Below are 12269 nucleotides of genomic sequence, written 5' to 3'. Positions count from 1 at the left end.
GTCTGTGGAAGTAGAACCTAGGATGTTCCAAGTCCCAGGCTAGCTCACATCAAACAGAAAGCTGTCTTGTACGCTTCTCCTTTCTGTGGTGCCTGCCAGACTCCTCCTCCCAGATCACAACTTTAATGGCAGATGCAGCAAAGGAAACCAAGGGCCCGGGAGAGTGAGTGCCCTTTTCCACTGAAGGTTAAGGCTTATTAATAGGAAAAGTGTGAGAGAGCCTGTCTCTGCTACTGTTCGGGCCATGCAGATGAGAACTCTGGTTTCCACAGCTGTCCATGAAGTACTTTTCATGAGCGCTGTGCTCCCTGAAGTAAACACCTCCTACCTACCGCCACTCCACATGCTGTACACGCAGGAAAACTCACAGCGGTTTCAGAGCAATTTCCTTGTAGGTCATTTTTTCATCAGCAATGAGGCAGAACCTTTACCTTTGTTGAGGCTTTTAAGATTTTCAGCATGTTCTCCCTTGTAGCAAGAGGCAGGAGAGGCGGCTAATTACGATTCCAGGATCTTGTAAAGGTCAAGAGCAGTCCAGAACACACGGTTCCAAATTGCAGCGTGTCTGAGTCATTAACATTCTGTGCCCCACTCTTGGCAAAAACAAGCAGGACAAAAGGGTATAAACAGCTTGTTAGGAAGGAGTGAAGGGGAAGGAGGCCAATCTGTTTGGGGACCTGAGGGACCTCCTCATGCCTTGGGCAGGGCATGTGGTTTGATCTGCTGGTTGAAGCACAGGGGAAGGATTGTAGTGAGTAATTTTTAGGACTCATTAGATGAGTGGATGCCTGTGAACACCATGGGCTGGACTTCCTGGGCCAGCAAGCTCCTTCCGGTCTGATAGCCAGGGTCAGTGCTAGAACTGGACATGTCTGCCATGCAGGCTGTGCTCTGGCAACAGGTTATGTTGACGTGCAACCTTAGATACAGCTAACAACGCAGCCTCAGTGCAGAGCCAGTCTTAGGGAAAATGGTGCCCTGGGTGGGAATGTATTTTGGCACCTCCCCCTGGCACCTCTCCAAGTCACCAGGGCTACTACCTTGCCACAGAGGGGTTCCATCCGATGGGCAGGGCAGGGCATGTGCCTGTGCTGGGGACTGCTACCTGTAACCCTGTGGAGCTGAAGTGGAGCTTGCGATGAGTGGCTGGTGAGTGCTGGCACAGGGGCTTCGATGCCCTGCAGTCACCATGGGGTTCCTCCAGGGTCTGACATGCAATCAGCTGTGTGCAGGTGAGTCTCAACTGGAACCCTCCTCTGCTCTCCTCCACGGCAGGCCGGCCCCAGCCGGGGGCTTCCTGCATGCTCCACCATACCCTGCCCTGCTCTGCCTTGCCTGGGTGGGAGCAGGTGCCTCAGCTGCTGCCATCCTCATGCACAGAATCCTGGGCATCCTGCCTCACCATGCCCCCTCTCCCCCAGCCCTGGCATCATGTGGGGCCCTCCCTGAGCAATGCCCAGGCCAGCACCACTACCTGCTACTCACGGTGCCTCTGTGTGTGCACGCGCGTGCGTGTGTGTGTGTGCATGTGAGAGACCCGCCTGACCATTGTGCCCTGGGAGGTCACCACATCACCTACTCCTAAGGCTGGCTGTGCTCAGCAGCATGGAGCTCAGCTCAGGTTTTAACACCTGCCCAAGAATCTGCATAGATGTTTGGGCAGGTCACATACATGAATTCTGCTGCCACAGCCACACTGCTTGCAGTCCCTGAGCTAGCTAATCTAAAACCAAATATCTACAGCAGCTGCAGTTACAGAGCAGCCTTCATGACCACCTACTTTCTCTCTGCCTTTGGCCAGTTGGACTGAGTGTGACTCAGATGAGACATCTCTGCTTGGCATTCAGTGGTGGTTCTTGACCTAGAAAGAGCTGTGAGCCCTTCTGGGGATGAAGCCCAGACAACCAAACACAGAAAATGCCTTAGAAAATGTCACGCTTATTCTCTCTGAATGTCTGTGTCCTGCACAGCAGTCAGATTTCTGTATCAGAGGCCAGTTTCATTTCAGCCAGTTTTGTAATATATTTTATTCCCATTCTTTTATTAAAGCATTTTAACAGCCTCCATGAGCGTTGTCACTGTGTTAATCTCGGCTGGAGCTGTGTTGGGCAAGGCCAACCCTTTTCAGTTGATTTGCATGGCGATGGTGGAGGTGACTGCTTTCTGTGCTACCAGATGGACCAATGTGTACATCCTGGAGGTATGGTAACCATGCTTTCATGCATGTGGGGAAAGGTTTAAGTGGGCTTAAATCATTGCATGTTTGTTGGAAGCATTTGCTTTTGATTTGATATTGACCCTGTGCTAACAGCTACGCCTGACCTAAGGGCATGTGTCTGTTTTAGACTAAGCTTGATCCTGCCACTGCGGTGGGTGTCTTCACTCCACTACGTGTTCTGTGCTCCTTGACAGAGCAGCTTCCCTCTGGTCACCTGCACCTCATCTCCCTTCTAGCTTATTCATTCTGGCACTGCCTTCTCCCTTGCTGCTCTTATCACAGCTCCCTTATCTTTCTGCACTCCCTTCAGTAGCTGATTCTTTCCTTTTAGATCAAGTGCAAGCTCCTTGTCTTCCCCTTCAAGGCTCCATCTCCAGCAAGCTATCTGCTGCTTGATTCTAGGCTTTGTTCTTGTCTAATTCCTTCTTTTGGTTCCTTCGTTCACCAAATAATAATCTGCTTCATACCCTCATTCATGCTGAGTGTCAACCATGCTTGGAGCTGTTTCCTATACCCTGAACCCCTCTCCCTGTCCTTCAGTCACATCCTCAGGCTAGAGAAATGCTTCTAGAGAGTATTTACATAACTCCTAGGAGTTATGGTGATTTCCATGATTGCAATGGCAATGGTTGCTGGTTCCTTGAGTTATCTTATGAGCCATGTACAGGCCTGTGTAAATAACACATTCACCCAGAGTGCTCCTGAAAATTACATAAAAGATGGTGCAGGGGTGACATTCTTCAAGTAAATGAGGAAGAAATCTCAGCACACCCCACAGAGATTCAGAAGGATCATTTTACTCATGAATAGGATATTTTTATCATCTGCAGATTGAGGAACATGTAAGCTTGATGCATGTTCACATATTTGGGACCTTCTTTGGTTTGATGGCATCCTGGTGGCTCACTCAGCCTTCATTGAGAAGAGAGACTGGAAAGGAGGGCTCTGATGCAACTTCTGATTTGTTTTCAATGTTGGGTAAGACATTTACTTTAACATCTCAGCATTGGGGGAGAGTGGAATGACTCTGAGGACTAGCATGGAGCCCTGAGGACACAAAGGTTTTATTTCAAAGTTGTAGCATCAAGTGCATCCTAGTGAAGATGAATTGCTAGCAACTTTTGTAGGAACAGAATGTATTTAATATTAACAGGAAACAACAACATAAAGACATTGTTTGCCAGGGATAAACTTAAGGATGCCCTCTCTAGGGAGCTACATCTTGCCCTAGCAGAGGAATGGATTCACTGATCTTATAGGTCTTTTTCCACCTCTGTCTCCTGATTCCAGTACAGGCAGTTGATTCAGTTCCTTGGCTGTATGCACCAAGATATGCCATCAAGAGGAGGAGCTGATTCAGGGTGCCCACTGGAACTTTACCATATGCATGCTCAGCAAGCACACATCTAACGGAACCTGGCAGCCTTTTCCTAATAATAAAAGAGGAAAAATTAAATGCTGTTCTTGCTGAGTCCCCAGAGCTCTTGCTCTGCTGTGGAATTCTAAGTGATTGGTTATTTTAAATTAACTCATCAAGGCACTCTTAAGCCTTCTTTATAAGTTTAAAACCAGCTTACTACCCCCAAGTGCTCACTGTCTAAAGTTATTATGCCATCACTTCATGAATAATTCCTGAAAGCAGCTCTCAGAAAGCAGGCACAAACAGAGGACCGAGCAGGTGACTTCATAACAGTGCCTCCTCGTACCCCGTCTTTCAAGTGGGGGTGAAATGTGCATGATCTGCTCTCAAAACTTAGGGGTAAATAAACCAGGAATGCTTTATGCCTATTGGTGGTTAGGTCTTGCAAGGAGCTGCTTAATACAGGGGAACATGAGATACACAGTCTGAACCCCCCTCTCCTGCATTCAGTCCTAGTGTAACATTTGCATTGTCATAATGGAAATCAGTGATGGGCTGTTCAGTTCCATGTGTGAGTCTGGACAGTGACCAGTGCTCGAAGCAGTTGTAATCCCATTATGCGGTGCTATAGCAAGGTAGGAAAAAGCATTTCTTCATGAGCTTTTGCTGTTTGGTTTATACCTCGAGAGTGTACCTTATGATTTCTGTTTAGGCAGTGTACCAGGTGAGATATCACCCTGAACAAGACCCAGGCATTATTTGAATCTGTCTTAAGCTTGCCAAATAGTCTATAAATAGGACTTGAGTCCCACAGGCCATGTGCTGCACACATATTTATGTCTACTTTATTTGCCTCTGAACTAATATGGCACTTTGTGTATTCAGAGCACCATAGCAATACTAATGCATCTGCAGCTGGGAGTTCTGTAGGTAAACTATATGAGTACTGCCCAAAACCCATATGAACGATGGGAGTTCAGATGGGTTTTGGAACAGTCTACGGCTAAAGTGTTTTAAGAGGGGACAGTAGAAATAAGAGATTTAAAGTTACAATGCTTTATCTCTGCTTAAAGAGGAATAGAGTGGACAGAGAAACAGTTATATAGGGTCAGTGGGAAAGTACTTTCTTTAACTGCTTGTCCACACCCAGAGAAGAATGGGATGGAGGAGCTGCCTTGAGGGCACAAGACCACTCTAAAGATGTACAGTGTTGACTGTTGCCTGGAGGACAGGAAAATGAAAGGGGAAAATGGACATACGGCAAGAGAAGGAGAAAGAAGTGGTTGGGATGTGGGAACTTCAGAACTTTTAGGTCTGGATTTTCCATTAGCACCCTTAAACAAGATGCCGGTTATTTCATCTTGCAAATGGACATTACATTGGTACTGGTACCTCATTTCTGCTGATTTTTCTTAGACAGAGGCTTGCCAGTCTCTGCTTCGATACCTGCAGCATATCAGTGCCCTGGCACCTGTTGCATCTTTGAGAACATAATAGTCCCCAGGTGTAAGATAAGATTATGTATCCCTTTTGACCTGACATATCAGTTGCTGCTGGGTGAGTGACACCCTCCCAAACATCTTTGAGGGCTGTGCTTAAAACACAGCCTGTAAACAAACTGAAACCATCATCTGCCTTGTTGCTTGTAATAGCATGGGTCATGAGTAAAGGTAGAAAGTCATCCTGCAAATTGAGAATGTTGCTAAGAAGATGAAAGATATGTGTGTCCTGACTGCAAATAGTGGTGTAGATGGGGAGGCCTCCACAGGTAGAAATGTAGTGATAAGTGGAATTTGTCTATTTCCCAGGGACATGCCTGATGGAAGATATAGAAATAACACCACACTTTGAGAAAAGCCTCAGCCAGGAACAAAATCTGGTCAGTGAATATCATTGTAGCGCAAAGTCATTTAGCTTTTCAGAGTAAATTAAGATCCCGGAGTCTGAAAGTTGGCCTGCAGGGTTTAGCTCAGCCCTCAGGTGGACAAGAGGAGTAAAAAGAAGCAGTAAAAGTATTTGGCGACTTTCAGGAGCTTGTCAGGGTTGGTGTCAGCTGTGATATTCTCAACCCCTGTAATTTGTGTGACTTCTTAATCAATTCTTAATGAGACCACTTAAAATGTACCTGGAAGGCAAAGTGTAATTCAAGCACATGGTCGCACATTAGCTATCAAGACTGCTTAGAGTCTTCTGCAGCAGAGATGGGGGAACACAAAATAAAACATAGTTTGTGTCATCTATAAACTTTGATCTGTTTGGTCCAAAGTAGATCCAAAGGTCTTGGGAGCAAAATTGTGCTTGGGGCACAGTGTAAGCTAGTATGAGTGCACCTGCTGCCCTCTGCCGGATGCAGTTAGATCAGCAGGTGTCTTATCTGCACACAGGTGAGAAAAAGAGAGGAAAGGAGTGAAAGGGGTTATATTGTCCTCTGAAGGCTGGGCCTTTAAGGGCTTTACTGTTGGCAGAGCACAGGGACAGAATGACTACTTTGAAGGATCTGTTCTTCCTAATAAGATACTCTTAGGTGTGTGTTTATAGCTATGGCTACTCTCATCATGTACAGGGCTAAGCTGCTGCTAAGATTCCAGTGTGGCAAGCTTTAGGGCCTGTCAGTGTTGTGGAGTACCATCCCCCCTTCTTCCAGTGAGGGCACTGCTCAGAAGGTAGAGTGTGAGCACAAACCTGCCTGGAACAGGACATGATGGTGCCATTGGTGGTATGAGAATCCTAATGACAACTACATGTCTTTGTCTGCAAGGCACACTCTTCCTTTGGATGTTCTGGCCAAGCTTCAACTCTGTGCTTGTTGATGGGGTGGTGAAAAAGAGGAACGCAATCCACAACACCTACTATGCTATTGCAGTCAGTACTGTGATTGCCTTTGCACTGTCTGCCTTGACCAACAAGAATGGAAAACTCCAGATGGTAAGAGAAAAATGTAGGCTGCTCTGCTTAGAAACATGTCTTTGTGTTAAGCTCTTTATGCTGAAAGTAAAAAGGCAAATAAGCTAAGGCAGTGCTGGGCCCTCAATGTGACAGTGGATCACTTGTTAGAGTGCTGCAGATGTTATCTGCACAGACTTCCCTAAAGGTAAAATTAGCCCCTACACAGGGTGCTACCTACCATCTCCTCCCATTTAAATGCTCAGAGTGGGGGAGTAAACAGTTCACAGGTGTTGTGTTTCACTGGGTGAGGGCAGCACAGGGTAGGCCACAGGTGGAGGGCAGGTGCTCCCATTGAGCCCAGTGAGTGGTTCCTATTGCTGCATGCATGAATTTGTTATGTTAATCTGCAGACCCACATCCATGGTGCAACGCTGGCTGGTGGGGTTGCTCTTGGCTTCTCCGCTCACATTATTCAGAATCCTTGGATTGCAATGGTTTTGGGTTTCCTTGCTGGTGTGATCGCAGTACTGGGACTTTACTTTGTCAAGGTAAGGTTCAAAATCCAAAATTCCCTCGGCACTAGTTGCTTAGTCTCTTAAATTTCTACCCTGTGAGAGACCGTATGTTGATGACTGTCTGTCTCTAGAAGAGCTCAGAGTCCCATGAGAGAGAGCTGGGAGATGTATCTTCTGTTTCTAGATCTGTGACTGAATACCTCTTCAGCTTTGTAACTTTTTGCTTCTGTGTGTTTATTAAACACTTTTCCCATTTCAGATGTGTTTGAATTCAGTAGTCAAGATGCACGACATCTGTGGCATTCATTGCATGTTTGGGATGTCTGGATTGCTGGGGGCAATAGCCTATGTCATCCTCTTCGTAATATACAACTGGAACAACTTGCCAGTGTAGGTAGAGCCTTTCGATTCAATATTGTGGGTAGCTCATCTGTAATATATTGTGCCGCAGATTGGAATTCCAAGCCCTGTAAAACATGCAGAAAGCTTTGGATTGGCCTCATAGATTAATCCTTTGGTACTAACATGTCTAGTACTAACATGGACCAATTCAAAGGCCATTTAATTCAAAGGAAATAGTCTTCTTGATTTCAAAGAGCTTTGAATCAGGTCCTCAGAATTAAGTTTTGTTTCTGGATCATTAAGTGGGAAATCATAGAGTGACTTTGGGATGCAGTAGTGTGAAAAGGAAGATAGGAGAACTAAGGTGAAGGTGCAAGGGAGACTGAATTGGGACCTGAAGGGTGAGCATGAGTGAACCTTTGAGGCCCAGCAGCACGAGGGAGGAAGGGCTTCAGAGTCCCAGAAGGCTTTTTTGTTGTCATCCTGCAGTGTGTTTCTTGCAGATGAACCCTTATTCTTGCGTGGAATCCCATTGACTTCAGTAGGGCTCTGCCTGAGTGGATTGTATTGCAGTACTGGGACATTAGATGGGTCACATTCTTCCTCCAGCTATACACATCCAGTTCCTATTTAATAGACTAGGCATGGCAAGCATGCATCTAAGAGCAAAATTTGGCCCTAGAGTTGTCTTAGTCTTTGGGCCTGACTTTAGTTGCTGACATTTTCAAATGCAGCCATTGCATAATTTAATTATTAAAAATCCATTTGGAATTATGTGACTTTTAGCCTGTTTAAAATTTTGCACCAAGACATAGATTGATGTAACAACATCATAATCTTTATAGGTAACTCAGCACCTGTGAGTGGGAAAAGTCCAAGGTATATTTTTCCCTGGAGTAACCTGCAGTTCTGCACTTAAGTGTCTTTGCTTTTCGTTTCCAGTAAGGGTTATCCAGCCTTGATTGAAGTGGGTTCTCTGAGCATCACCATCCTTGTGGCCGTGATAGTGGGCTTTATTACAGGTTAGTACGGGAAGCTGTTTCAGTGGCACCTTTCCTAACTTTCACAGGTGCTGGGTGATCCAGGTACCTCTGCTGTCATAGCAGTGTTGCCCAACCTATTGCATCTCATACGGTGGTAACTGGGGCACTGCTATATAGAGAGAGTTCACTTGCTACTGTAAGAAAAGTTGTGACAAGGTCTATTCTATTGCGACTTTGGACCAGGGACACACTCAACGAGGCCAAAGCAGTAGCAGTATTCTTATTCTTGCCAGTGTTATTTTTAAAGGGTGCTTCAGCAGCCCCCTTTGGTTTCAGGAACAAGAGGAAGTAGGAGGAAATCTTTATATGTAGAATATGACATTAGTAACAGAAGAGAGATAGCAAGACTTTTTTTTTCTCCATGCTGGGCCACATCCGTGGCTTGTGTAAATCAGCAGTGTTTAACTGAAGATGGTAGATGATTTGTGGCAGTTGAAGATTTGGCCCCCATCTTCATTCTTGAGATCAAAGATCATGGGTCTCCAATGTGGCTCGTTGGTTATGTTACGGTAGTGCAGTATTTTCCATCACAGTTTAGCCTTGTTTTAGAGCAAGAAAAACAGCATGTGAGAATTGCTCTGAAATTCTGTACTCCAAGATGAATATGCCAGGCTGTAATTAATCTATAACCTCTATGCTAGTTCAAATGTAATTTAGAGGTTGAGGCTAATTCAGTAGATTTTTAAGTATCTACTTCATTTGACTGAAACACATGGGAAATATAAACATGGCAGAACTAAACAAACAGTATATGTTAATCCAATCACTTTTAATAAGCAGGTTATTTATTTACACCTGAAATCCCAGTTTAAGAGTGCTGATAAGCCAGTGTGTTTCCTGGTAAATACCTGGTCTCTTTCTTTAACACATGGGTGTCAATTCTTGATAATCAAGCAGACCCTTAGGCCCATGCTGGAGCTAAAGGGACTTGGCATCAGTCCAGGGGCTGAAAAACATGAATCCACTTTCCTGCTTGCTTTTTACCTTGTGCCACTGACTATATCAGCAGAATGGAGAAAGGATCTATGTAATCCTAAAGCGAGAAAATAAAGAGACCCCCCTTCTAGAAGTGCTGACTTCTCCCCAAATGATGCCAAACTTTGGAGCCATTTGTTGGCTGAGCCAGGATGCTGTGTGATGGATCTCCGATGAAACCTGGTTTGTAGGGAATGGAGCTTCACTTCTATGTGCCCAAGTAATCAGATGAATGGCAAAAAAATATTCTGGACCACATTTTTATAAGTAATTTGTAAAGGACTGGGAAACTTTTCTAGAGGGTCCAGCCTGGGTCTAGATTTTGGAACCAGGTATTTCATGTGTACGAAATTAAATCTAAACATTGACCTTTCCTTATTTTAGGAGGTGACCTATAAGGTTTAGTTAGGCCCATTATGCAGCTTGGATAGCAAAGCTGATCTCTTATTTACAACTGCTCTGTTTGTTTGAATGGATACTTTCAATAGTAACTGTGCAAGAGTTTAAAACTGGGTGCTAATCCAGATAGTTCCTTTCCAAAAACGTTATTCATCTGAGATCTAATTCACTTCTCCAGAAATGAAAGAATGCCCCATGGGAAAGATGAGGAAGGGTAGTTTTGATTCTGAGTTGAATTTTGTTCTCTTACATTTCAGTACATGTGGCTAACAAATGTGCTGCTACAAACAAGTATAGGACCAACGAACAAACAGCCTTGAATATCCAATCCATGTATTTTTGCTGTTTATTTGCTTAACCCAGGTATCCTTTTAAAGCTGAATATATGCAAGGCACCACCTGTATCAAAGTACTTTGATGACCAGGTATACTGGGAGGTAAGTGTCAGTGAACCGCTACTTTCCTCTTTGTGTATATAGATCAAGCTAGCAAGGACTAGTATTGTGAAGCTCTGACTTCAGTAAGAAGCTCTAACTTTTAAAATAATACAAAGCATAATTCTTGTTCTTTATAGCTTTTAATGTTCTAGGTAGACTAATCATTTGAAGGTGCGTCACTGAAGTTTGTGTGTGTGACTAAGTAGAACTAAAAAGGGCCCTTGGAGTTGTAGTACATCATTCTTAATTTCACTGGGCATTGAGGCACGAAGTTAGGCACCCTGTACAAACAGAGTGGGATTTGCAGAAGCCAGCAGGCTGAGTGGTGAACTGTCTAGACTGGCCTGCATAGCGCCACAGGATTAGATCCTACTCCTCAAAAATAGTAAGCTGTCCAACTTCAGGCTAAATGGAAGCACTTGCCTTGGGGATTTCCATCTGCGAGTGTTCTCCTGAAGCTTAGTGCTTAAACCCAGTCAGCCTTTCTTCTGGAAAAAACCTCAGACGTACTCCAGAATACCCAGTGGCATAGTGTTTAGGGTGCTCACCTGGGCAGCGGGAAACTGCAGTTGTTATATCAGGTAGGAGGAAAAATCTCAGCCATGAGTCTCCCCTGGCCATGTGAGTCTCTGGTCACTGGGCTATTGGTTACACTGGAACACCGTTATTTCAGGCTGTTTTTCTGCAGGTTAGGCATAGTCTACCAAGCTGGGCACTGCAGGTAAGCTGATGGGTTTTTCTTCAGAACCCTGTTGAGTCTTGGCACAAGCTAGGAAACAGCTGCTTGGCAGTTTCAGGACTTGGGCAGTTCTGTGCACACTCATTGGAAGAGAGTTAGGTGTCTATAGGGACACAGGCTGGGGGCATGGGGGAAGAGTTGTAATACAAATAGTGTCTAAATGAGGGACTTGGGCACCAAAGTGGGGGCATTTAGTTGCCTATATGCATTTAGGCATTGAATAAGGAAAGCTTTTAGGCATGTACTTAAAGCTGACTTTATTCATGCCTAAGTGCTGTCCTGAATCTGAGTCATAAAGAAAAGCAGGGTAGAATAAAGTTTCCAAACTGTCTCTTTTTAGCTTTTATGTGCTTTTTTTTTTTCCCTTCCTATTTTTTTTTTTGGTGGGGGGAGGACTTTGTATGCAGAAACAATTCTGAGAGAGAACTGCTTTGTTCATTTACAGTTTCCCCATTTGGCTGATGGATTTTGAACAGAGGGACCCAAATTACATTAAGGTTAAACCAAGATGAGGAAGCTTCCTGTTCTCCACTACGGAAAACTAATAAACATGTGAAAAAAAAGGAAGTCATGTAGCATTCCTGTTCTTCAAAATGTAGACAATATTTTAATAAGCTGTTTTTATTCAGTTATATTGTATATGAAATTACACATCAAATAGTTTATCCTTTCTGCTTTGAATCTTGCTTTCATTATTTTCTGTAGTAGAGTCTGTGCAAAGATTTGTTGCACCCATTTAGCTTTGATTTTGTTGTAACTTAAGATGCATGTAGATTTTAACGAAGGAAAATGTTTTTTGATTCCAGACTTGGGAAGCTGTAATACAGGGGTGGCCAACCTGTGACTCTGGAGCCACATGTGGCTCTTCAAAAGTGAATATGCATTTCCTTGAAACTTTGCACAAGCACAAGCATACTTGGTCATGGTGTGGTTGTGCAAAGATTCAAGGAGTCGCATAGTAACTTCTGAAGAGCTGCATGTGGCTGTGGGCCACAGGTTGCCTACCCCTGCTGTAATATAATTATGCAGCTGAAGGGCTTAACTCTGTAGGTATTGAGCACTTTGGTGATTCAGCAATTCAGATATGGTGGTGCCTGTTATTAAGCAAAAGTAATCCAGTTGAGATCCATAGCAAGCACCTGGTTGAATGTGCTCCTGGATCAAGACCAGATCACTTAGCATCTTGAGGAAGTAGGCCCTAAATTAGCTGATAAAGGCAGATTTCCTGTAGCCAGTATGGCTTAGGTCAGCTGTCTGGGAGTTCAGGTGGCAAGAAACTCATTTAGGAATAAAAGGCTTGATCCTGTATCTTTTACTCACTTGACCGGTGAAAAATCAAGTCAGGGCCTTATGTA

General features: G+C 44.4%; 1 protein-coding gene across 1 annotated transcript in view; it reads left to right on the top strand.

Annotated features, from left to right (window-relative positions):
* RHCE (Rh blood group CcEe antigens) overlaps positions 1-11469 on the top strand; it is a 17344-nt gene extending 5875 nt beyond the window's left edge. Inside the window, exons 3-10 of the mRNA XM_019547634.1 lie at positions 2050-2200; positions 3049-3196; positions 6337-6503; positions 6875-7012; positions 7239-7369; positions 8264-8343; positions 10102-10175; positions 11360-11469. Of these exons, the coding sequence (XP_019403179.1) occupies positions 2050-2200; positions 3049-3196; positions 6337-6503; positions 6875-7012; positions 7239-7369; positions 8264-8343; positions 10102-10175; positions 11360-11386 (916 nt within the window). The 3' untranslated portion in view covers positions 11387-11469. The remainder of the gene's footprint in view (positions 1-2049; positions 2201-3048; positions 3197-6336; positions 6504-6874; positions 7013-7238; positions 7370-8263; positions 8344-10101; positions 10176-11359) is intronic.
* The last annotated feature ends 800 nt before the right edge of the window (positions 11470-12269 follow it).

Source organism: Crocodylus porosus, unplaced genomic scaffold (assembly GCF_001723895.1).
Source record: "Crocodylus porosus isolate Cpor-Errol unplaced genomic scaffold, CroPor_comp1, whole genome shotgun sequence".
NCBI lineage: Eukaryota > Metazoa > Chordata > Crocodylia > Crocodylidae > Crocodylus > Crocodylus porosus.
Note: the sequence above shows the minus strand (reverse complement) of the source record. Positions and strands in the feature narration are given on the sequence as shown.